The 27,261-nt window shown below is 40.7% G+C and overlaps 1 protein-coding gene across 2 annotated transcripts; it reads right to left on the reverse strand.

The window, feature by feature from the left end:
- Nucleotides 1-285: 285 nt before the first annotated feature.
- On the reverse strand, nt 286-27,261 carry TMEM144 (transmembrane protein 144). Of its 2 annotated transcripts, XM_090036292.1 has the most exons (13): nt 27,013-27,261; nt 21,558-21,815; nt 19,646-19,841; nt 17,546-17,668; nt 16,530-16,629; nt 15,805-15,885; nt 14,140-14,221; nt 12,690-12,766; nt 11,847-11,965; nt 9,057-9,176; nt 8,462-8,559; nt 6,031-6,084; nt 286-1,523 (listed from the first exon to the last, which is right to left on the reverse strand). In XM_090036292.1, the coding sequence occupies exons 3-13, from the start codon at nt 19,764-19,766 to the stop codon at nt 1,440-1,442; spliced, it is 1,059 nt and encodes a 352-aa protein (XP_089892418.1). In that variant the 5' UTR covers nt 19,767-19,841; nt 21,558-21,815; nt 27,013-27,261; the 3' UTR covers nt 286-1,439. The 2 variants fall into 2 exon arrangements, with proteins under 2 accessions (XP_089892418.1, XP_089892419.1); XM_090036293.1 differs by lacking the exon at nt 21,558-21,815.

Consider the following 27,261-nt stretch of genomic DNA (forward strand, 5'->3'; position numbering starts at 1 on the left):
CGCCACACTTTAAGAGGGATGTGGACAGCATGGAGAGGGTCCAGAGGAGGGCCACTCGTATGATCAGGGGACAACAGGGCAGGCCCTTTGAGGAGAGGCTATGGGACCTGAACTTGTTCAGCCTCCAAAAGAAAAGGCTGAGGGGGGATCTTGTGGCCTGTTATAAACTAGTTAGGGGGGATCAGCAGGCATTGGGGGAGACTCTGCTCCCCCGAGCACCGCCAGGAGTGACCAGGAATAATGGTCACAAGCTGGCAGAGGGTAGGTTTAGGTTAGATATCAGGAGGCGCTACTTCACGGTCAGGGCAACTAGGATCTGGAACCAGCTTCCAAGAGAAGTGGTGCTGGCTCCTACGCTGGGGGTGTTTAAGAGAAGGTTAGATGAACATCTTGCTGGGGTTATTTGACCCCAGTATTCTTTCCTGCCATGGCAGGGGGTCGGACTAGATGATCTGCTTAGGTCCCTTCCGACCCTATGAAACTATGAAACTTTAGCCTCAAACATGCTAAAGGAAGAAAAAGCACAATACTTGGTTCCTGGCAACAACCTTTTGACTGTATTTTTAATTTGCATTGTAACAGTCCTAATGACAGAATGAAATGCTTATTTGCATAGTTCCTCCCAATAACTCTCAACAGAGTGTAGAAAAAAATGCCACAGAAATCATCCCTCTGATACAGAATATTTGCATAATTTAAACAGAACCATGAATGAATGCCTTTCTGAACAAAACTGGATGATTATAAACAATCATTTGTGATTCATAACAACAATAAAAAATCTTTCACATTCTAATTGATAAAGTAAAAGGCAGATAACATTTTTGTGTAAAACAAGTTTTTATAGATAGTTGCCCTTTAAAGAAAAACAATACTTCAGTGAGCTTTTACTGGCATGTCTTTTTATCTTAGTGTAAACAAGGATATTCCAAAAGGATAAATTCTCAGGAAAATAAGAAGCCAAAATGTCCTATATGTTAATTTTTTTAGCAACTGAGTAAAATATTAAGCTCTTAGCATTCATGTTCCCTTTATCCTCCACCTACAAAAGTGTATTAAACTTATGATGATTCTGTGAGAACTTATTTAGTTACCACACTACCAGAAAACCAGTAAATTATAAAATAAAAATTTGTAGAATTTAAATAATTCTAAATAATGACAGCCCTTTGATTTCAGTTTTTGACTGTGCAGTTACAAAGGCCAACGCTTCTCTTCTAGAAGAGTACATTGAAAAGTTTTTTTCTTATATTATCCAAAGCTTGCTTCAGGTATGAAAAAAATGGTTCCATTGGGATAACATTTCTTGAATATGAATATTTACTTAATTTACCTTCATTGTCACAATAAATAGTCCTTTTAAAAAAGATAGAGGTGTAATCTTCTCCACAATGTATTTTATTAGACAATTGCACCATCTGCTGGTCTCTGCAATCACTTTAAACTTTAGAAAAAGCTGTGCAGAGTGAGCCAGCTAAAATGATAATGAATGCTACTATGAGTAACAAATAGTTTTTCCATCCCTGCATGGCCAAAGAAAGAGAAAAGAAAAATACAATAAATATTTGTTAAAAACAAAACACAACAGCCCCTACCACCTCAAAGTAAAATTTAATAGAATGCACAGTAGATTGCATGAATGAATGAGATTTCCAGAGTGTCATGTTTTCAGAAGCAAGTTTTAAAATGCTCACAGAAGTTATTTCTGGACACATATTATTCAACTAATTTAAAAGACAGACCAGACTTCTCATCCTGTCTATTCAAACCCCACTAAAATATACCTCAAGTAAAGTTTATGACGTTATTGACAGCCTTTTCATTGAAGTCCCAGTAGGTCTGCATGGACTACCCACTCAACTGCTTTCCCACTCAACTAATTCACAAAATTAGTATAGGATATCATGAACCTACAATATTTGCAGGTCTTTGTGGAATGTCATGCATGTTTTCTTCAGTTTGGTTGACTGATATGACATGAGCTGTCTCTACATATAGGTAGAGACATACATACATAATCATTATGTCTGTATGAATTGTGGTATTTGACATGAAAGTAATTTTTGTTTCATACTTTGTCCAAGACTGTTTACCAGGGCAATAATTAACTTAAGCATTCCTCATTTATTCACACTTGAGGGAAGTAATTGTGAAGACTTAGCATCTGACATATGTATGTTTAATGACCAGTCAAATAGACTCTTTTGGATGTTGTCTAAGACAGTGGTTCTCAACCTTTTTTGTACTAGGACACACTTGTAAACATCAATGACCAATCCTGATGCAGTGTCCCTCACTCCTGACCTGCTGCCCCCTGCCCTAAGCCACCTAGTGTGTGGGGCAGGGGGTGGGTATGTGGGGCAAGGGGGGCATGTGTGGGTCATGGGGGGCCCCAAACAGCCCCTTGCAGGCTAGAACTCTTGTCAGCCTGAAAGGGAAAAGCCACTGTTTCCCACCCTTTTCTCATTTAAAAGAGAATTTTTAAAGTTTGTTCATGACCCTTTCATATATTCTTACGACCCATTTCTGGGTTCAAGAAATGCTGGTCTAAGGCTCTTGAGCCAGGCCCTTTGAGATAATGATGAACTTACATTTTAAATGTAAATGCCCCCTGTAGTCCAGGGGACAGTAAATTAGATGAGCAGTATGGGCTCCCTAAGGATCTGAAGCAGGAGTTGTCAACTAAGGGTACACATACCCCTGGGAGTACTTGAACCAGTCCTAGGGGGTGTGTGTGGGCAGGCAAGGATAGAGTGCTGCCGGGGCAGGGAAGCTTGCACGTGGCCACACCCCAGCCCAGTGAGCTTCCCTGCCCCAACCCTGCTCCTGGGAGGCAGCAGCACTCCATCCCCACCTGCTGGCATGCTGTCCCCACCTCCCCAATTTGCATCTGACCATGCGCCTCCTCCCCACCCCCATGCTCGGCATCTGACTGCTGGGGGTACTTAAGATTCAAAAAGGTTGAAAACCCCTGATCTAAAGGATAAAGATTTTAATGACCAGATAAGAAACTGTCCTTAAACCTTTCCATGAGAGCAAGTGTTTGTTTTCAGGTTTTTTTTTTCTGGACACAGGATACGGACTGAGTGAAGCAGGCTCAGAGGAGAGGTGCTACTTCACAGTCAGGATGGCTAGGATCTGGAACCAACTTCCAAGAGAAGTGGTGCTGGCTCCTACCCTGGGGGTCTTTAAGAGGAGGCTAGATGTACACCTTGCTGGGGTCATTTGACCACAGTACTCTTTCCTGCCATGGCAAAGGGTTGGACTAGATAATCTACTCAGGTCCTTTCCGACCTGAAGGTGGGAGGCAGAAGCTGCTTTCTAACCTGCTGGAGCTGCATAGAAGCTTCATTCTTAAATGCAGGGTAGGGTGAGCTTATTGCTCTTTTCTTTCATTCAAAAGGCACAGGAGGAACACCAGCCCACCAACGGTTTGCACTGACCTAGTAAAGGGACACTTGGATGGGCTGAATGTGTTTAAGATAGCAGTCCTGGATGATCTTTATCCAAGGGTGCTGAAGGAGTTGTCATAGCAGAGCAACTGGCATGGCTGATTGAGTGCTCATGGTGCTCAGGTCAGGTCCCAGAGGACTGGAAAAGGGCCAATGTGGTCCCTATTTTCAAGAAGGGGAGGAAGGAGGATCCGGGTAATTATACAGGCTGGTTAGTCTCACCTCTATCCTTGGGAAAACCTTTGAAAAAATTGTCAAGAATCACATTTGTGGGAGCCCAGCAGGAAAAATAATGCTGAAGGGCAATCAGCAGGTAACTCCTAAACTTGTTTCTTTTTATGACCAGGTCACCAAATGGTTAGATGCAGGAGTTGGGGTAGATGTTATCTACTTGGATTTTAAGAAGGCCTTTGATACAGTATCTCATCCTATTCTCATAAACAAACTGAGTAGCTGTGACAGACGATTACAGTCAGGTGGGTGGCAAATTGGCTTAAGGGTTGCACCCAGAGAGTGGTGGTGGACAGGTCGGTATCAACCTGGAAAGATGTGGGCAGAGGGGTCTCTCAAGGCTCGGTCCTTGGACTTGTGCTATTCAATGTCTTCATCAGCGACTTGGATGAGGGTGTGGAGAGCATTCTGTCCAAATTTGTGGATGACACAAATTTATAGGGTAAAGTTAACAGGCTAATGTGAAGGGATTGAATCTAGGTGGACCTGGAAAGGTTTGAAAAGTGGGCAGAAAATAGGATGCAGTTCAAGAAAGACAAGTGCAAAGTGCTGCATCTAGGGAGAAGGAATCACCAATACACCTATAGGCTAGGAGATGACCTTCTCAGCAGCACAGCACAGCACAGCACAGCACAGTCATAGCTGACTCCATGATGAATATGAGCTATCAGTGTGACGAAGTAATCAGTAAAGCTAACCACACTCTATCATGAATTAGCAGGTGCATCACGAACAGGTCCAGGGAGGTGATACTTCCCCTGTATGTGGCACTGGTCAGGCCACAGTTGGACTAATGCATCCAGTTCTGGGCGCTACACTTCAAGAGGGATGTGGATAACCTTGAGAGGGTCCAGAGAAGGGCCATTCATATGGTTAGGGGCTTGCAGGTAAGGCCCTACAAGGAAAGACTAAGGGACCTGGATCAGTTCAGCCTCCACAAGAAAAGGTTGAGAGGGGATCTTGTGGCCATTTACAAATTCATCGGGGGCAAGGGAGGTCAGCAAGAAATTGGAGATACTCTGTTTACCAGGGCACCCCTTCGAATAACCAGGAACAATGACTACAAACTGACAGATTGCAGATTCAGGTTGGACATCAGGAAGAACTTCTTTATGGTAAGGGTTGTCAGAATCTGGAATGGGCTTCCAAGGGAGGTGGTGCTCTCTCCTATCTTGGGGGTATTTAAGAGGAGACTGGACAAGCATCTGGATGGGGTCATATGACCCCAGCACTCTTTCCTGCCTAGGGCAGGGGGTCAGACTCGATCTATTGAGGTCCCTTCCGACCCTAACAACTATGAAAGTATTTGTTTGTTCTTATAACTCTGTCTATATCTCAATGTATGGTTACTGATGTCTTACTTTTGCTCTTGTTTTTATAATAACTCTTTTTGTTATATTTTAGATTTTACTAGTATCAAGGGCAAAACTGATTTCAGAGCATTTATCATACAGGCAGGCCTCTTCCCAGGAAGGAGGATCTATCATCTCTGAGCACGTAATTGGACAAAGGAGTGATTCTTCTAGCTGGCAAAATCCCTTCTGCTAAATGCTGGTGAGACCTGGGTGAAGCAGCTAAAGCTGAGGTGCCCCAAGTCAGGGAAGTGACCTTTGGAGCATCTCAGTCTGTTCTTAGTGGTCAAGCAGATGGCAGAAAAGAGTTGGGGCTGAAGGGCACCCCTGAGGATGTGAGAACACCCTAGGACTGTGTCTTAAAGGCACATCAGACCGCATGAAAGGTCAGGTTGTGTCACAGATAGCTTTTGTGAATTATTCCTATATTGCAAATACTTCAACATATCTCCTGAGGATATTCAACTGACTTGCAGATAATTTTCAAATGGGGAAAGAGATGCTTGGGAGGTGAGAGGCGTTGGTTTTAAAGTCATTAGATAGAGTAGGAAATTGGGTTTGATGTCCTACATCCTGGTCCAGTGCTTTTACTATCAGGCTACTGCATATATTCATATACAGAATGAGAACCTTAGATGCTTAGACCATTAAACCAGCAAAAACCGAGTTGTCTATAGTTGTTAGGGGCATATAAAGTTGCAGGGTGGGGAGCAGTTTAGCATCACTCTCTTGGAGCTGAGGCTATATCTACATTACAGTCATGACAGAATAAATTAGCCTGCACTGAATTCTGTACCTATAGAATGGGAACTTCTCAATTATTTTTTCTTGGAAAATTTTCTCTTGTATGATTGCATTTCATCTATCCAGTGGTTAGACATGAAGATGAAGTCTTACAGATACTGTACTGTGCCATGTATCCTAAAATTTCAGGATTCACATGCAATTCTTTGAATCAGATACAAGTGAAATAATTAGGATACTAGTAGACTTACCGTTATCTCTTTGAATACAAGGACTCCCCACATTGCAGCTACAAATCCAGGGCCCTAAAAGGCAAGGTTAGTTTTTATTCATATACAGCATTTTCTATAATAGATTCTTTCTCAATAGTCTTTCCAGGATGACCATGTAACATTTAAATATTATCTGAACTGCCTGGATATATTGGCTGGATATATTCTTTAGATAGCAAACCTTTAGAAAGCATGAATACAGGATGAGATTTCATGGTCAACTGACTACTCCCTAGCTTTCCCAATGTTTTTGCAGTCCCATGTTCCCATAGTGCTTGCTCCTTGCTCTCTGCATTGGGCTGTGTGCTCACAGCTTCACCTTGTACCAGCGCTTACCTACCCCTTGCTGAGAGCTCTGCAGGTGCATTGGGTGCAGCTCTGCACTGAAGTAACCATGCAGGGGACAGCCGGCCTGAAGAAACCTCAGAAGCTTCAGAGTTAGGCAAGACTGGTGACAAGTTGGGCTGCGCTCTGCTGTTGTACCAGGTAGTGCGGGGGAACAGGGGCTTGGACAGCCTAGTTAGGAATGGGATTGGCTGCTCAGCAGCATAAGCGCAGCTCCCAGCCCTAGGGCTGCTATGTGGTCCCTGCTGCCTCCCCTAACATCCCCTTTGGTTGTAGGACACACATTGCAGGGAAGCTCCAGGCCCCACTGCCACTGTGGCTCTGGGGGAATCACAGCTCCCAGGGGAAGGAAGGATGGGTACAGCATGGATGCCATGGGCTCTGCCTCCCCAGTCAGTGGCCTGGACCTGCATGTGCTCCTTGGGAGCACTGTCTACAGCTGACCCCCAAGCTCTGCACAGCTAGGAGCTGCCCCCATAGCCAGGGACAGTTCTCCCCTGCCACCTGGATGCTAGGCATGACCCCAGTGCTCCCTGCCAGCCTGAGGCTGCCCCCAGTGCTCCCTGACAGCTCAGGGCTGGTACCCAGGCATGGGGGAGCCTGAAGCTCCTCCTACAGCTGTTGGGGGGCAGAGCAGGGCAGGTGCAGCCCTGGACTAGGTTGGTCCTGTGAGGCTCAATTTGCTCCCAACTTGGGTGCACATTTATATATGCACCCAGGAGCAATTTAATGAGCCTGAATTTACTGCACAGTAAATTCGAGTGCATTAAATACACATGCTGATGCACCCTGATAGTTGTAGAACTGTAGATGTGCCTAAAGGAGTAATTCAACTGGTTCAGGGCATCTGAGCTTCTGCAGTCTGTCTCTTGATGAGGCTCATGGGATGGAAATAATGTTTTAACATTTGAAGGAACTTAGAGAAAGAACTATTTACAGTAAAGAAGCAACAGTCTTGCTACTGCCCTGTCACTGTCATGTCATGTCAGAAAGATCCTCACCCACACTGTTTCTTGGGACATCACACTTCCTAGATATTCTGGGTTTTCAGGAGTTATTCTGTTATGCAGTCAGCCATGACTCTGAAGAAATCTACTTTTCCTACATTTTACTGTCCAAAAACATGGTGCATGCCTTATTTGGGGCCATGTGATATATGAGAAAATATGGTACTACCTCCCAAATGGGAAGTGATATCACTAGATTAGTGCATGGTGCTGTGGGTGGACTAATTAGCTAATTAGTTCATATCTGAGTATGTCACTATTTTGCACTGTGCAGAGTTGTCTGGGACAGTTCTGTACATGCTAGTACCCCTGAAATGAAAGCAGTATAACCACATTAATATGGTGATATGCCCAAAACTCCCAGCAGAACTAATTAGCTTACCCTCAGAGCCATGCTAGAGCGGCTATGTTACATGACTGCTGCTTCTGGTTAAACTATTTTTGGTGTGGGAGGTTCTACTGATCAGGCTGTGAGCGCACAGCTCATACTAAGCAGAGGGTAAAATGTAAGCATTTCCAAAAGACTAAAGATGCTTTATACATACTGCCTTATACATGTACATAGGCAAATTTCTGCTCACCTCCTCACACAAATAGTACCTTTGTATTATTTTCATTGTTTATATTATTGCTTAAGTCTCACTTCATGTACATAAAGGCTAATAGCAGAATTTATATCTTAATTCCAAGTGAATTCTTCAGACAGAAATGTCATAACTTGTAAGAAACCAAGAAGATATAACTGCCAAATGAAATCATGTGACCCACAACCCATTCTCCATTCCAACCCCAAACAGCTGAGGGTTATAGCACGAGCAACACAGACCAGTTCTCTTTTTCAGTTCGGAGATCCTGAATTTGACTTTGGTCAGGATGGCATTCATGACAACTGCACGTGTTCTTAAAAACATGGCAAGGCAAATGAAAACAAGCAGAAAAAGGAACAGTGTTTTGAGAAAAGTCTGCAGGTTGGGTATAACAGACACTCTGAAGCTGTAGCTTTCTCTGAAAAAATGGAAAACCTGGCACAAAGAAAAATATTGTTTTTAGATACTTACAGCAGTAATTATTGGAAAGCTGACCACAGCACTGAGGTAGTGATTGGCTATGAACCAACAGCAGTTGGCTATTGCCCAAAGTATACCAGACGTAAATCCTAAAAACAATAAATCACAATCATAGAAAACTATGTCCAACAACACTTTAGGCTATCTACTGCAAGTTCTGAAAGATCAGCCTAAGTATAAACAGTGTAAAACAAGATTGAAATATTTTAGTATCTTTAAAACATTAACAAATTTATGAGATTATTAAATTTCAACTCATAAGAAAGATTACCATCTCTGATGGAAATACCCAATTAATTAAGATTTATAATTTCTTGGGTGCTGATGTACTTTTCAATTTCCACCTTTTTTTAGTTTTGGCAAAATGTCTACATTAACAAATCTCTGTATGGCACTTCACATTTCAAATTGGACCACTACTAATTACTTTCCCTTAATAAATATGCCCTTTCATAAGATTTCAAATGAACAAACTCCCAAGAGCTACCTAAATTCCCCCAAATATGGCTTGTACTAATTCTAGTAGAAGAGTTGAGGTGTTAAGAGAAAGTAAGTGAAATGAACAGCCACATAAAAATAATCATACCTGGTAGTATAGCTTCAGGGTAAACTTTAGGTTTATTTTTCATGCCTATACAGTAGATCAGAAAGTAGATGGTACTTGTAAGGAAGATTCCACTAAAGTGTGCAAAGACATAGTCTAAATCTGAAACAGAAATTGTAAAGTCAATTTTCAAGATCTTACTTTGGTTATTAAGAGTATTTTACTAAATTTATTCTATGACATATCAGGCATACTATTCATAAGTATAAAATGCATTCATAGTAATAATCTGAAGTTTGCTCATGGCTGTACTGTCCACATGTAATACAAATATGCCTGCAAATATGGCTATAGCTGGAGTTAGTCCTACCTGTTTAAATTAAATATGGGGCTTTGGTGCATTGACCATATTATCCACAAGTAGTTTTCTCACCAACACTTTAATGCATTTTTCTATGCATTTATGCTTTGAAACTTCTTATTTAAACCTCAATTCTCACCTCAGTTCTACAGCATTATCCACAAAAAGTCTTTCTCATGGCATCTAATATAATAGATTGTTACCTACAAAAATTCATAGCTCTCTGAACCAGTTAGTCTCTAAGGGTGCTTATATATGAGCAGTGAGGCTCCTTCAATACACTGTAGTTCCAGCGTGTTGGAGCAGACTTGGTTAATCGAGTTTCCTGGAGCGTGGCAATTACTGTGCTCCAGTGGCCTCCCATGTGTTGTGTATCAGTGTCACTATGCTTCAAACTGGCAGCGGGGGTGCTTTATCTAAAATTTGTTTGATGAGCTTTAAAGCGCCTGCTCTGCCATTTTGAAGTACGGGGATGCTGACGTATGAGACGCTGTAGTTGCTCTAATCAGAGTGGCTCTTAAAGCCACTGTAATTAAAGTGCACCCCTCCTCCTCCCCAACTCCTGGAACATATATATAAACACCCTAAGATGCTACCCTGCCCTACTTTCTGATTTCAGACTAACATGGTTAACCACCATTCTACAAAAAAACTTTATATCAGTTTAGAAGCTACTGAAATTTATGAAGGACTCAACTGAGTGAGTCTGTAATTCAATGGCCTGCACCCTATCTATATCCTTCCTCCTCCCTCTCCTGATGTATGCAATATGGAATTGTTTTGTCATTCACATCTTAAACTCTTTAGAATAGGGATCTGCTTTTTATGTATCAATAGTGAAGTCTGTAGCGCACTTGTGGTCACTATAAAAATAAATGAGCTCTTTATGTAGTGTGCTTGTGGAAGCACTGACAAAAAGAAAATGTATGATATAGCATGTTGGCGTCTGTTTCATTCTGTTTCATTGTGCCACGGATGGAAAAAGACAATGAAACAGTTGTCTAGTTTCCACTGTATTATAAAGTGCTATATTCAGTAAGAGACAGAGTGTATATGATAACAGTTACAGGGTTTTAGTTAATCACTATTTCTCAGTAAACTGTATTATATTTGCCAAATCTTCTGCAGTAATTTGGCAATCAGCTCAGTGAGAACTGTTGGAAACTCTTTGGATCTGGTTCTTTCTTTGAGCTTATAGTTTTTTGGTGGCTAGTTTGCTTCCAGAGAGCATTACAAGGGTATACTGCATCATCTCTCTACTCAGATACCTTAGAATAAATGAAATGCAAGTAAGACTTTTTCCCTCTTCATATAACTTCCCTTTGGAAGACAATTAGGAAACAGAGAGATGGCTAGAATTAGTGCCTTGGGATAGCTAAACAATGGATAGATTGTAAAACATTGATTTCATTTAAATTCCTGAAAAAAGTGGGGTAGTGGAAGAATTGGAGGAAGTACTGGCTGTTTTATTCTTTTGTTTATCTTAGCAGGAAATGTCTTCATGGTCTTTGATAACACAATCCTAAAATCACTTACTGTGTTTTCACTTACTGTATCTCCTTATTTTTAACCATAATCACCAAACCTTTTGAATCAAGAATATGGATCCTCAGGTTTCAGCCTAATGTCCCATTCCTAAAGTTATTCTGTGAGTTAAAGTGTGAGACCCTCTTCTTGTTTGGTCTGCCTTCCCAAACTTATGTACTCTACAGGCATATGTGATGTTATGAAGAGTGCAATAGCCAGTAGACAATACTAATGAGAAAAGACACCTTGTTCACCTGACTGACAAGTAGTTTGGGATAAGTATGTGGTGAAGTCCATGCATATTGCGGAGGAGGACCATCTATGAAAACTATCTCACAAGATTACGAGATTGACAGTGGTGCAAGAAGACTGTGTGAACTATTGGAGGTGGAAAAGAAAAAGCATATAGGACTGCTAAATGTGGTGAGATCAACTTGCAGGAGGTAGCTGTACCTGCCCCTTGAACTTGTTTCTAGTTTGATGGAGAACCACTGGTATTTTTCAAGTATATAATATGAAAATCTTACTAAAGTCAAGAGATACCACATCTAATTCTTTCCCCTTACTCACTAGAATAATTAAGGAAATATTGTTGATTTGATGTGATTTGTTCTTGAAAATCTTATTGGCTTATTGTTTTTTTATCACATCAGTTAAGGTTTTTGTTTTTTTTAATCCTTCCCTGCCTCATACTTTGTTTGGTTATTTACATCCAGAAATAGTGGATATCAACATTACCGTTTTGATTTAGCATTTTGCATTGATTTGCCCAGAAGTAAATGATTACTTATTAGGCAAGGATTTGGAGAATTGGGGACAATGAGTCATTTATCACCATATATCACCAGAGGAAGAAGGCTTAAGAATCACCAAGTAGACTTCTCAGGCAACAAGGGTATGCTGTTGTTACAAGGGGAAATGCAAAAAAGCGTATTGGTCTTTACCGTATTGACTTGCTCCTGTGTATATAGTTCCATTTCTTCTGCCATGGTCCTTGATATAAAGCACTGGCACAAAACTGGAACCATATAGTATTCCAGCTACTACTGCTAGGCTAAAGCCTCTTAAACAGAAAAGGCAGAAAAAAAAAATCAGTATCTATCAGTTTACTTAAGACCTGTCCAGATTATAATGATACTGTGTAAAACATACTGCTATATGGAAAGTGCTAAGAATGTTACAGAAATTACACTGTCCAGGACATTATTTTTTATAATATAATATAATATTGCATGTATTCCCTAGCTAGGATCTGACTGAACTAGGTACTGTACTGTAATGTAGTGGGGGCTGGGGTGATATGGGCACTAAGGTACCCAGAGGTTGCAAGTTCAAGGCGATAGCAGAAGCACTCACAGCATGGCCTGTCAGATTCCAGTGAATCTGCAAATTCTGCTAAATACCTTGTTGCAAGGACACATAAAAGGAAAGGACAAGAATGTTGTAAAGAGACAGTTCTTGCCCTAAACAGCTTAAAATTTAAGTTAAAGACAAGACAATACAGTGTACTAGGGTGTCCCAATAACCCATCTGGGAAAATTTAGAAGGCAATGAAATTGGTTTTTAAGTGATCTCTACTAGACAGTTCAGATCATCTTTGCTATAACTAATACTGAGGAAAGTGAGAGAGGCTATTGAGCAAGTAGATCAATAACCACCTTATTCGAGTTAAAATGTATTTGAATACTAAGTGAAACTGTATTTTCACATCCATTGTAATATTTAAGCAACTTTAAGATGCCCCTGTCAAATAACCAGAACGAAGAAAAGAAATGGTAACTACTTACATAATTCTTTTTCCCTTTGGAGAAAATTTGTCCACCCATGATGTATCAGAACTGGTGTTTACAGAATAGTTGATTGGCTGTGGAAAACAGTAGCAATTTTTGTGTCATATGCTTTTAAAATAATTAAAACCGCTGCCCTATTTCACTGAAAAAAATGAAAGCGTCTCACACTGTAGAAAAGGAAATTAAACCTTTCTAACAAAAGATAATGTGTTGGGAAATAAACCCAAACCAAAAAGACTAGACTGTGATATGGAGTGCTTCAAAATATAAGACTGCTTGACTGTGGGCTTGAACTCACCACATTGCAGAAAGAGAAAATAAAATACTAATCAGAATCAGTTTTTGATTTCAAACTTGTCTTCCCTTAAGTTTGGTGGATGCTTCAGTCTTGAGGTCTTATTGATTTGTTTTCCTATTATACTGCTGGCTGTGCACGTCCTTTGTCATAAACTGGTTTTGCTTGCTTTCATTTTCTCACACATGCACTGTATCCCTCTTGATAATACAAGTAGGTTGTATACCAGTATTTATTCTCTTTGTTTCACCCACAAATAATACTCTGCTGAGGTTTTCCCTGACCTGGTGGACTCTAGTGGCTACCATGCTTTTTTAACTGTAGCCTCTACATCAAGCAACCCAGCATGGGCAAGTGTTTGAAGCATTCAGCTCTCCAGCTACCTTTGCTTGTTTCATCCTTCAGGGGTAACAATAGTCTCTGGCTCCATCTATGTGAGATGCTGACTGCACAGTTATTACTGTGCAGTCATTTAGTACTTGTACAAACAAGTACTAAATGACTGTGAGTAACCCAAGTTACTGCTCAGTAGCACCAATGAACACCTTTTTTTGTGACACTATTGTGCAGTAGTGCTACTGTGCAGTAGCCTAATAATACTACGTATTAGTGTCACAGCATGGTTGTTGTCATGTTATGCCACTGTGTTGGTGTCTTGCATAGACACAGCCTTTGACCTCTAACCTTTAGTAAGGTCAGGATGGAGAATCAGAGAGCCATAGCTGCTTCTCTGCCCTATGATGTAGGAGAATCTAGATGAAAAGTTATTCAGCATGTTTTCTTTAGTCAAAATAGTCTACATTTTACAGTTTGGTTTGGGCTTCAAAAACTGTACATTAAATTGTTTCCTTCTCAGATGCAGGAAGGATAAACTCTATTTCATATGAGCTCTGTCATAATGAGGCTGGGTTTCTGAGCCATATAAAACATGCCAGTCAAGAAAGGACTTTGGGAAAAAAACTTTTCTGTTAAATTTTATTAAGTTTACACTATCCATAACTTGATGTTCAGATACAAATTATCTGCTTGTCTCTAAATTTTTCCATTTCACCCGGAGCATTTATACATCTGGTAAAAACTAAGAAACTACTTTTTATACTGATATATGTTTTTACTGTATGTTTTGCTGAAGAAGAAGTATAGAATACTTACTGCCTCATCCAATAAAGGCCTAGCTTCTGATGAAGCTAAAGAACTTGGAATTTCACTTTTTACAAAAAGAAATATGATCACACTGTAAAGAGGTAATACAATAGTAAATATCACACATCACTTTATAGGAGCATAATATTTAATACTGAAGGATAACAATGTAATGCCATATCATTTTGTTCCTTATTTTGCTCAGAATTCAACTGTCAGGCTTCAATGTATCTTTGAAATGAATTCTTAGCTTAAAAATACTTAAACTACAGGAAAAAAAATTGATCCAGTGTACCTTTTATCATAACATCATAGAGATCTTGTAGTTATTTTGTATCATGAGAAAGGTATTGAAGTGTCATTGTTCTGACATGCTTTTCCAAAGGCAATTGACGTTACATAACAATTCATTTTCAGACTGTAACAGATATGTACTAGGATATCCAAGGGGAAATTCTATAGCAGCCCAACTTGAAGGGAAAAATAAGGTGCAAATTAATGAGACTCTTTACATTTTTCTAGAATTAGGCTGGTATTGAAAATGTTTGTAATGCTCCTTTTTTTCATAGTTTCTGAATAAGACGCTAAGCAGTTTACTGCACTGAGCTTGATCCAAGATATAATCTGAGAATGAGTTTTTTGCCCCTTCCCTTAAGAAGGTTTCTGATTTTTCTTTATGTTTTTACTCATTTTTCAATTGATAACAGTAGGCCTCTCTTAGAAGGCCTGGTTCTATGATAGGTAGAAATAGCAATTATATGACCCACACATTTAATTTTCAAGTTAATCAGAGAAATATGAATAATCAGGATTGGTAGGGTTTGATTTTTCTATTTTGATTTGGTTTGGTTTAATTCTAAGCCTATGGATTGTTTCTTGGAGGTCCTTGAAAGGAGGGTCCTTTTTCATGGCTCTTCCCCCTGCAGCCCCATTAAACTAAGATTAAATGTTTAGATTATAAGCTCTAAAGAGCAATGGTCATCCCTTCCTAAGTGTTTGTAAAGTGACTTGCCCATAGTCAAAGCTTCCATAAAAAAGTGTAGAGGCCCTTCTGCTACATCCTGGAAAATGGAATAGTAGGGGAATCCTTGGCAATGAGGTGTTGGAGCTATGGTGTTGGGAACTGGGGAACTTCTATGGCAAGAGATAATATGGCTTCCAGTAGATTCTGCAGGACTTGGACCTACATTTTGCCAAAGGTAGAAAGGAGATAAACTTCACAGTTCTGGATCAATGTGAGATGAAATCTATGCAAGATTCCTTTATTTTTTCTTTATAGATTTCCTCCCCTAACTTTTTCCAGGGAGTTTTACCATACAATAATTTCCCACGGTAAAAAAATTAGAGCCAAGCGAATCATTTTGGAAATGTAACTGAAACTACTCTGTCTACATTTACTGTTGAACATGATATTTAACATTGGATTAAAAATGTGCTGTTCCATTTATGAAGACCGGTTTAGCCATTATCTCAGAATTAACATGCATCTAATTCTGAAAATATACCTCTGTAACACTGGGTAGGGCAAGTCATGAATTATGGTTCAATTAAACGGTATTTAGAACAATATATTAAACTCACCCATTTTCACTGTCTTTAAATCTACACCTTAGTGATTAAATTAATGATCGTTTAAATTACTGAACTTATTCATTATTAGGAAGAATATTTTACCTTAACAGTGAAAGTGTAGCTCCAATGTAATTTAAGGTGGGTTTTGCTACCTCTTCTGGATCAATTCCGAACCAACCGAACCTGTAATATTTAACCAATTTCATTTGACTGTATTAGTTTTACAAATACATTTTAATTAAGATCTAATCTTGAAGATCCTTATTCATGAAAGTGATTTCTTTGAAGTCCAGACTACAGCTATTGTTTTATGCTAAGCGAAATCTTACAGGAAGATATATACACCTAAATGCCCAGGCTGAAAAAAAAAATCTATTCATATACCACTATGAAGAATACTAATGAAATATGGACAGCATTTTACATGCACCTGGAAAAAAGTTCATTGAGGACACAAATAAGTCACATAAGGTAAAGAAAACTGGGAACTTACAGAGCGCCACAGAGCTTCTGTGGGGTCACAGTCCATGTGCATGCTGTTGGCCCAAGGTAAATGTGGAGTAAATTTGTGCCTCAGTGAAAGTAAGGTAAAGCATGCACATAGGCAGTTCCAGTCGAGTAGCTATGCACTGTATGTTCTCACCCTACAACTACAGTAACTTGCTTGTATGCCTATACCCTCAATCAGCTGAGTGAACAAATGTGAACAGTAATAATGCATTATACACACACACATACATATATGTTCGCAACAGGTTTTCATTAGAGTTGTTATTGAAGAACTGACAGCATTTATAAGGTATAACGTAAGCTTTAAATATGTTTACCTTGAACTTGCCCAGCCAGTTAGCAAATTAAAAGAAGCCCAGATTAAGAGCCCAAGACCTAAGCCAATGGTTTTAAGAATGGGGACAACAGTAATATTACCTGCAATACAGAAAACATAATCCAAATTATGTTATTATAAGGATAAATCCTAATTGTATTTTCACTTTGCATTTCAATATGATTTATAAGGCCAGATGATTTGAACAAGATCAGAGTCTAAATATGGTATGTGGGACTATCTTTAAACTTTCCACCCAGTTGTGAATGTCATACAGAATCGTTTTGTGTAGTTCACTGAGTCTCATGCTAGCAGTGAAGCCACTAACAAGAGTGAAGAACACTACTAATGAGACAATTTTAGTCTATGCAATGCCACTCATTTTTAGCTGTAGTCCAGTTCAGGGGCCTTTTAAAGTTTTAAATTATTTTTCTCAGATCAACTAAATTAAAACACCCAAGCCTGTCTCTGACTATTCACTGGATAATTCATGACTCCTTTCTTGTATGTGTCTTTAAGGTTTAATTTAAAAGCTCGGTGCTTATCACACAGCAGCTTCCACCGTGATCAGAGGGAAGGGCTGGATGTTCAACACTTGAAAATCAGTTAACTAGTTCAAAAGCTTACCTTAGAGGTACATTTTGGTAAAAACTTGGCCAATATAGTTCCAGTATATATTTAAGGTAGATTTATAATAGATCTAGAAATATCTTTTAAATAGATATAGAAATATAAGTGTCTTCAGCACCATCTGTTTTTTCCAGTCCTTATCAAACTCTGATGTTTTGATATTGGTTTACAAGGGAAGCTGTGTAAGATCAATGTTACTTAATACTAATGATGTAATTATAAAATGATTTGTTCAAGATAATACATACAGCAATGGCAGGGTTCTGTCAGTTTTTGTAATAACAAAAGATACACTTCGTATATTAACTACTTCAGTATTGTTATTGTCTCCTCTGGGAAGATACTTTTGTCGCATCTTTGAAGAAGTAGTATCTCTATTTTTATTACCTGTAGCCCATAGAAAACCCCCAAGCATAGCCAGAGGCCAGAATTGGGGACATTTTTGGATAAGGTTGACCACCAGAGAAACTATCCATATTGCAGTACAGAGAATCCACTGGAAGAACATTCCTGGGAAGCAAACAAATGAATTTGTTAATATTTTACAGGAAACTGTTAAATGTCAGATTACTTTTAGACTAATGTATGTAGGAGCTAGTTACTTCTTGTTAACATACTATATCTCATATGAAATTGTGCAGACAGAACTGAAATCTGGTCATAGTCTTTGTGCAACGTACCTGTGTTAAATTCTTTTTAAAAAGGTTGTACTTTGGGACATTTATTTCTGGCTTCTCACATGCCCTGTAGAGAACCAGGCAAAGGCACTTTTTTGTTAAGGTTATTACAGATATATGTGAGGTCTGCTTGTATCCTGAAGAAGATAGAGTTCCCCCCACTCCTGTCAGTAGCTATCACTGACTTGGTTCCAGTGCCATAAAGGACAACTTTAAGTTTGCCCTAACTGGCAGTGTATGGGACACACCTCTTCAGGCTTTTTCAGTAACACATTTGCTAGCTTTCAGGCCAGACTTCATAGAATCATAGAAAGTTAGGGTTGGAAGGGACCTCAGGAGGTCATCTAGTCCAACCACCTGCTCAAAGCAGAACCATCACCAACTAGATCATCCCAGTCAAACTTTGTCTAGCCAGGTTTTGAAAACCTCCAAGGATGGAGCTTTCACCACCACTCTGGGTAACCTGTTCCAGTGTTTTACTACCCTCCTAGTGAGAAAATTCTTCCTAATATCTAACCTAAACTTCCCTTGTTGTAATTTGACACCTGTTCTGTTACTTTGGCTCCTTCTTCTGTCATCTGCCACCACTAAGAACAGTTTAGCGCCATCCTTTTGAACCCTCCTTCACATAGTTGAAAGTTGCTACTAAGTCACCCCTCAGTCTGCACGTCTCTAAACTAAATAAGACCAGTTCCCTCAGTCTTTCCTCATAAGTCATGCCCCCCCTACCTCCATGCCATCTTCCAGGTTGTTGATGAAGACATCAAACAAAACCGGCCCCAGGACCGATCCCTGGGGCACTCCACTTGATACCGTCTACTACCTAGACATTGAGTCATTGATTACTACCCTCTGAGCCTTATGCTCAAGCCAGTTTTCTATCTTCCTTACAGGCTGTTCATCCAACCCATACTTCCTTAGCTTGCCTGCAAGAATATTGTGAGATTCACCACAATCCACACCACATCCACCAGTCTCCCCACATCCACAGAGCCAGTCATCTCATCACAGAAGATAATTAGGTTGGACAGGCATAACTTGCCCCCTGCTGAATCCCGGCTTACTGTTTGTAATCACTTTTTTTCTCCTCCAAGTGCTTAGAAATGTATTCCTTGAGGAACTGCTCCATGATTTTTTACAAGGACCGAGGTGAGGCTGACTGCCTTGTAGTTCCCTTGATCTTCCTTTTCTCCCTTCTTAAATATGAGCACTAGGTTTGCCCTTTTCCAATCATCTAGGACCTGTCCTAATTGCCATCAGTTTTCAAAGATGATGGTCAATGGCTCTGTAATCACATCAGCCTCTGGCTTCTTTACTATTCATTCCATCCAGGAAGAGCACACACCAACTGCAGAGGTGTCCTCAGCCTGACAAAGGGTATTTAAACTTGAAAGCTTGCTAAGAAAAATTTTTCCAACTGTTTGAGTTGGTCTAATAAAAGATATCAGATTTACCCAAAGAGCCTTGTCTGTCATGGTATGTTTGAGAATCTGAAATGAGGTACCTCATTTTTGCTTTATTAGCCAGCAGAACTTCTTAAATGCATACTGCCCACCTTAAAGTGCACAGCAACATATAAAAGGACCTCTCCAGTTTTGCCACGGTCTGAAATGTAAGTGATTGCTTCAGTTAAACAAATTATTGCGAGGCGAAAATGTGGTACTTCCTTTTCTAAGCCACTATAGTTCAAGGCTGTGGCTGATATTGATAGTGACATTACTAGGAATTTTAACATTTGTAAGAGTTCATATAAAAGCTTAATTACTGCTCTCACAATAATAAACACATAAGAAAACCCCAAAATGCTTACCATCACCAGTGTCAAATTTCTTAACAGGTACAAAGTTTGTCCCAAATAAGAAGACAGCTACTGCAGAAGAGGTAAAGCCAATAGTTAGATCGGTTCCATTGCTGCTTACAAAGTTGGTCATCTCTGTGTTGAGGGTGTTACCCTTTGTGGCACTATTTTGATGCAGTTCCTTTCAGATACCTTCTGGAACCAGAGTCTGGAATTAAAAAAAAAAAAGGTTTAAGGACCACACCATAGGGTTCTTAATATAGCTTAATTTTTTTTTTCACATTAATAGTAGGAAGGTTTAAAAGATCCCACTTTTACACCTCCTAAAAGGCGAAAAAGTAAGGAATGATGTAGGACAAAGGGAATGGCCACCTTAAAATGTAAGTAAGGTGGAAATTAATGGAACACAATAAATATTTCACCTAAAAGTAACTTTCTGGAGAAGAATATTAAGAAATATAATACACGAGTCATTAGAGAACAGACGACCATCATCCAGAATTACGAAAGCTTAAGGGAACCCCCTTAAGCTTTCATATTATCAGGCTTAAAGGAAGGCCCGTTATTTTTTAAGAGGAAAGCACCCACATTAGGCTGTTGCTGGTTCTGGAACGTTGCTGTTGGAAGCAGGTTGAAAACAAACAGGTTGATCCTCTTTGCGTTTGCATGATGACAAGGGTTAGGCAATTATGTGTAGTTTTCTTCTATTGGTGAGAGAAACCTTGGTATCTAATTGGTTCTGCAGTCCCACAGAGTGAGGACTGAAGCCCAGAGCTGCCATAGGGATTACTCTAGATGTTATAACCCATGGAAGTGAAGGAAAAGACCCCTGATTTTTTTTTTTCTGCGAAGGATTGTAGGGAGGGAGAAAGGAACCCTGTCAAGTTTGTTCTTTCAATCCCCATGGAAATTTTTTTTTTTTTTGGGGGGTGGGGGGGAATAAAACTTGCAGAATTTTATTTCATATCAGTCTCATGCAAATAGGATTTCCCCAAGGGAAAAACTATTTTAGGCCTATTAATAGAAAAAAATCTTTTGAACTGCCATCCTGATATTAGTAAGTAAGTGAATTTCACATTCTTTTGTAGATTTTAGATATAGTATACCACAGAGCTTTTTACTGTTTTTTCCCTCTTTATTTTTCTTCGTAATTATCTAGTATTTGTCCATTTTCCCTTTATCTTTGTAATTATCTAGTATTTATTTGTTTGCTATCACAGCCATCACTGAAATAATGTTTAATGTAGGCAGCAGCACATAAGGCATTTTAAATACTCTGGAAACACCAGACTTAGAGGACTACATGCAAAAATCAGTTACTGGGAGTTTATCAGGAAATAGCTTCAGATGGTAACAAAATGTAAAACATTTTGTTTATATGAAATGACTGTCTGCAATGCTAGAATTTTGATGTGTAAAGATCCCCCAAACCATCATTATGTAGTAATTATGAAGGAGGTTCTTTGATGTGAAATCCATGCAATGTTATTATATACTTGATACTTGTATGCTTAATAATATCCTAGTGCAGTCTGAGATCTTCAGACTTAGATATAATAAATACTGCTAGTACAAAGTAACACACATTTATAACAGTGGTTATAATATCCCCCAATTTGCCAAAAGTAGGCACAAAAATAAAAGTGACTAGAGTCTCAGAGGTGTTAAGGAATGTGAAAATCATGTTAACTTTGGAGACTAAACAGTGTATGAAATTTTGATCAGTCCCCTCAATAGCCACTCCTATGCTAGATTATGGCAGTGCTGTACATGCTTCTTGACTATTCCTAGTGGTTAAAGGAGATGCTGACTGAAACAGGAAATTCTTGCCTGACTAGGTAAGTGAGAGGAGGTGCACTCTGCTGTTAATAGACAAGAAGAGCTGTGTTCCCTGAAATCTATCCATTTTATTTTAACTCCTTACCTTGCTTTCCTTATTTTTCAGTGTAAGTTCCCCTGGTATGGCATCATCAACAGTTTCAGTAGGTTTTGGTTGAAAGGAGCTATTAGTATTAGCAGGCGAAAAGTTTAGTCCTCACATGTAGTACAGTTCATTTAATCACCTAGATTTTTTTTTCCTCTTTGGAGGATTCTCCCTTAGGCTTGGAGTACCCCACTGTGAGAAGAGTTATCCACCAGATCACTGTACCCAAGTCTCCTTCTTGAACCCTTGTTGTTTTTACTGTTTTTGTAAAAATAATAATAAAAATAAAGTAAAAAACCAAATAAAATAATAATAGTAATAATAAAACAATAAAAATAATAAAATAAAAATACAAACAATAATAAAACATTGCAACAGCTTCAGAGTATCACAGCTTGAGAAACACTAAGCATGAAGTGTCAGGCGAAGAATAAGGCAAGTCTATTTACTCAGTGAGTCAATATGCTAATCTCTATAGACTAGAGATAGTCATTACACATAAACTGGTTTAAGTGATCAGAAACTGGTTCAAACCTGTAACAGAACAGACATTCAGTGCACATACACCAGTCTGAAAGTGGCTGAAACCGATTTATTTGACGACTCCTTGGTTGATTGATACATGTAAATTAGAAGCTTTTTAAAATCTTAATTGAAGTGAGGACATTGGATAAACCTGGTTGAATGTAGTATCAGACTTAAATGATTTGTGTCAAACCAGTTTATGCAATGTCTGTCCCAGACATATAAGTGGGAAAATGGCCTTTGCACAAGAAAGAGGACCTGTTGTTAGGGGCATTCAGATAATAATTATTTTTCTGCTTATTTTGCAGATTTATTTCTGTAGCCCTTAGCTGGATAAATCACTACAGTGCTTTAAGTGCCTTTCAAAGGAAGAAAATAATTTTGTGCCCTTTTTAACTTTCTTATGGTGCCTTAAGGAGCCCCCAAATGCTTTGCATATTTCCGCCAAGGGGAAAAAGCATGTGATGCATGGACAGAGACTTCGCCTGATACTTCCTCTTGTATTTTGCGTTCTGGAGCATATGATATGACTGGGGAACCATCTGAGGTACAATGGAAGTGAAACCTCTGATTACTGAGAAGTGGTTTTTATTCATACTGTTTAAAACACCATATTTTTCTTAACAGCTATGTATCTAAGACACTCAAAGGAAAACATGCTGTAATACACAATGTCCTCACTTCAATTAAGGTCTGAGAAAGCTTCTAATTTAATTGTATTAATCAACCAAGAAGTCCTCCATGATCAAGATAAAATTTGATATTTTTGTTAATTTTAAGGGGAAAAGGCTACAGAAAATTGGAAGCATGGGAGGGAAAGGTTGTTGAGGGGGTGTGAAAACCTTTCAGACTCCTTGTTTATAGTCTGAAAGAATGAAGAAAGATGAAAGACATTTTTCCCTCTATGAGTCAATCTTAAGTAAGGACTAAATTAACAGATCAATGACTATTGATGCAATATAAACACTACCCGAAGTTATGAAATTTACAGTCATTCAGGAATACTCAAAATCAGCAGGTTCCAAATTTGACATGGATACTCAAAACTCTGTTTGCAAATTCCAAACAATTTTGCATACTTGCTCTTTCCTTCAAAATACTTGCTTTTCTAACATATTTAGCCTACATCTACATTCCAAGATAGAAGCGGGTTGCTGAATTCACATGGCACCCTGTAGTGTTGTGCTGCATCCTTTGATGAGATGAATAAAGATGCTGCCTGATGCTGATCCGGAATCAGCTTGTCTTGACAAAGCCACATTTCAGGATTCTTAGAGACATAGACCTAAGGCAGGGGCGGGCAATTATTTTGGGCGGAGGGTCGCTCATTGAGTTTTGGCAAGCCACCGAGGACTGCATGACAGGCAACCGGGGCACATAAATATGAATTTTCTAAATTTTTTAGGGGCCCCGTAGGCCAGATAGAATGGCCTGGTGGGCCACATCTGGCTCGCAGGCCACATTTTGCCCACCCCTGACCTAAGGGGTAGGGACAGACATTACACATAAACCAGTTTAAGCGATCAGAAACTGGTTTAAACCTTTAACAGAACAGACATTCAGTGCACATAAACCAGTATGAAACTGGTTGAAACTGGTTTGAGAAAAACCTGGTTGAATGTAGTATGAGACTAAACTGATTTGGTTCAAACCCATTTATACAATGTCTGTCGTAAGATAAACCAGACACCCCCAGCATCCCAGCATGCTCTCTGGGCTGGGTGGGGCTCTCTGCTCCATAGAAGGGCTCCTCTGCTCTCTAGCTGGAGCAGGGCCAGGCCCTAAGGGAGATACCAACTGACATGGCCCCAGTTAAGGCAAAGTGTGCAAGGAGGAGGTTAATTCTTCCCTCCTTCGCCTCTTCCTCCACTGCAGCCGGGGTCAGCCTGTCTGCGGGGGAGGCGGATGCAGCAGTGGCCCTTGGAGCTGCTAGACCCCAGCTGCAGGGAAGAAGGAATTAACCCTTCTCCCTGCTCCCTTCACCTTAACAGGACCATACTGGGCTGATTGATCCACAGGGTGGGCAGGGGGGCTCTGTTTCATGCTGGTGGGGGGACTCTTCCCCCTCCTCATCCTCCCCCCCCAGGGGCAGGGGACTGAAGAGCTCAGCTGAGCAGGGTGTGGGTGTATGGGGTGTGAGGGGAGGTGGGGGGCATAGGGATCCCCACACACTCTTCCATGGCATGCAGCCCCTACTGCTTGGCAGGAGCAGCAGGCAGGGAAGCCAGGGTGCTTGTGCCCCTAGCAGGTGTGGCTCTGGCCAGGGCTGCGCAGGGGAAGGGAGCGGAGCCTGCCTTATCCCTGCAGCTCTGCTCCTTGAGCCTGCAGCTCCAGCACTTGCAGGGAGGAAGCCCCGCTTCGGAGCCAGCTGCTTCCCCCACTCACCACTGTGCAGATCCCAGCACTGCTGGGAATGGAGGGAGCCCTGCAGAGTCCAGCGGGGGGCCTCCCATCTGCGAGTGCAGAGCTGCAGGCATGCAGCACAGAGCCCTGGAGATAGAAATGGCTGGGCGTGCCTGCAGGTCTGCATTTGCAGAGGGGCAGCCCTGCGCTAGATTGCGGGGAAGCAGGGGCAAAGCTCCCTCCACTCCCAGCAGAGTGCTGGGACCTACACAGCAGGGAGCAGGGGACACAGCTGGCTTCAGTGTGGGACTTGCCTCGCTGCGAGTGCTGGGCGGAGCCCCCTGACCTCTGCACCTGCTGCTGCTGCTATGCAGTGGGGGCTGCATGCCATGGGGCAGTGCGCCCTCCCTCAAACCCTACATACCCACACCCTGCCCAATTGAGCTCTGCACTCCCACTGCCCTTCTGGGGGGAGAAGGAGGAGGAGGAAGGGTCCCCTCCAGCATGGAACAGAGCCTCCACCTGCCCTGTGGGGGAAGGATTGGGGGGAAGAGTCCCTATCTGGGGCTGGACAGCATCCCATATACCTCGCAGCAATGGGGGGCGAAGCAGGAGGAAGAGTTCCCCTCTGGGGCCAGGCAGCTTCATAGAGCCCCTGCCTCCACACCCTGGGGGGAGGAGAAGAGCTCCCCCAGCACCAAACAGGGTCCCCCTCCCAGTCCCACAGTGATGGGGGAGAGGGAGGAGTGGGAAGAGTTCCCCTTTGGGGCTGGGCAGCCCTGTACGCCTGGAGTGCTCCCGGCTGTCAGGGAGCCGCTAGGGCCAGGCCATGCCCCCCTCCTCAGTTTAGCTTCCCTGTGGAAGGGAGGGCTGCTCTAGTCCCCCTGGGCTTTTGGCTTGAGCCACTGCAGGCATGTGCCGAACATCTATCCACTTGCAAACCAGTTCACTCTCTGCAGTTTAGACTAATCTGCAAAGACTGAATGAATTTAGACTCAGGCTTTTTGAATGTCTGTCCCTAGCCACACTGATTGCTTCTGAGCACAGTGCAAAATCCCTTTTCTGTGGGAGTGTGTGTTTGTGCATAACGGCTGTGGCAGAAAGTTTGTGTTGAAATGGGTATATTTATAATCAGCCCTTTCATTGGGCTGTGATTTTTAGTTTATGGAATAAGTGTCATTAGATGACAGCCTATATGAGTATTCTGAAAAATCAACAACCTGAAGGCAGAAACAGATGCATGCTCTTTCTGCAGAAATACAGGTTCAGAATTTCATATGCCTCAGAGATCAGAGATCGGTGATGCTCAGATCTCAGGTTTAATTTCAGGACCAGTATCTCAACTAGGTTTGAATTGTTCTTAGGAAGAAACAACATATCACATAATACTGACATAGTGACATTTGTTTTATATACATGTTGCAGGCCAGAGCCTGCAAGTCACAGGTAGAGGGCACAGGTTTCTAATTATTATGTATGTGGTACCCATAGTGTATGTTATGCTGTTTTCAGACAGGTGAAAACAGACAGCTTGAAAACAGTATCCAGCTTGAAAGAATTTTCATCTTAAGGCACATAAAAGATATTGTTGAGCCTTGAGAGAAATTGTGGCTTCCTTGGGGATATATAGCCACGCTACACAAACTTGCATTTCAGAAGTTGCAAGCTACACAGACAGTTATTTGCTTAGCAGTTTCTTTAGATTTAAGACAGCATTTTCTTTTTCACTGTCACAGATTTCTTGCACATCAAGGAGAACCTACAATGACATTCAGATGTGAGACTGAGATTTGCTAAGGAAAGCTCTCATTCTTTCTGTAATTAGAAGCGTTTGAGAGATGATTCTTCAGGCTAAATTTTCAAAGAGCTGTACTTAAATAATATGAATATACAGGCCCTCCCTTATTTAGGTTTTACTATGCTATGTTATTTCAAAAGAACTACTGTCCTAGCATGGACTTCCCCACCAAGTATACAGGTGGCAGAAAATAAATAATTCATTCTTAATACAGTTACAAGTGAAACAAAGGTGTTAGTTATCCTTTTACCCTTCACAGAAAATCTGCATGGGTGAGAGATTTAATTTGCCTTCATGGTTTTGTTTCAGCAATCACTCATTTGTAGTGTTTTTGTGTGGATGATCTAGGGCCAAATTGTCTATTGGGGTGAATGAACTCAGCTCCAGACAATATAGTTTCATTCATTTCCATTAGCAGAAGTTTGGCCCTTTCTGTCTGTCACAAAAACATGAATGAGATACTCAGAGAAGCACTAATTTAAACACTGAAGCATTCATTTCAGAAGTAGCACTTGTATATTCTCTATGGTGGGAATCACCTCTCTCAATTCTTAGTTCTGAGTCTTCCTCCCCTCCCCCCCCCCGCCACCCCTCCATCCAATCACTGCTTTAGTCTCCCTGTCTATTTAACTTAGGAAATGAACACCCCTTTTTACTTTGCTCTGTACAAATGTTTCTCCTTTCCTCTTGCCAGTCACCTCCATGCCCTCCCTTGCAGCCCCATTGCTCACTTTTTACAAAACCCCTAGATATAAAAGTACCCCCTTCCTTCACTGGGACTTTACTTACAATTGTTCCTTTGCAGTTTCGACTTCCTGCACCCAGTTACTCCTCCTTCTCCTCCTCATGTGATCAGACTCCCACACCACACCTCCTTCCCATTTATTATCTTTTAAAGTACAAATAACACTAAAGGGATCCACTGCCTTTGAAGTGCTGTGAGTGGTGAAGAGTTCAAACTGCCTATTAAGCAGAAAATCATCCCTGTTCTGAACTTTCTGTCCCACGCTGGTCCCCAGGGTGGCTGTGCTGTATCAG

This window comes from Crocodylus siamensis, chromosome 2 (assembly GCF_052110815.1).
Source record: "Crocodylus siamensis isolate JL-2025a chromosome 2, ASM5211081v1, whole genome shotgun sequence".
Lineage (NCBI taxonomy): Eukaryota > Metazoa > Chordata > Crocodylia > Crocodylidae > Crocodylus > Crocodylus siamensis.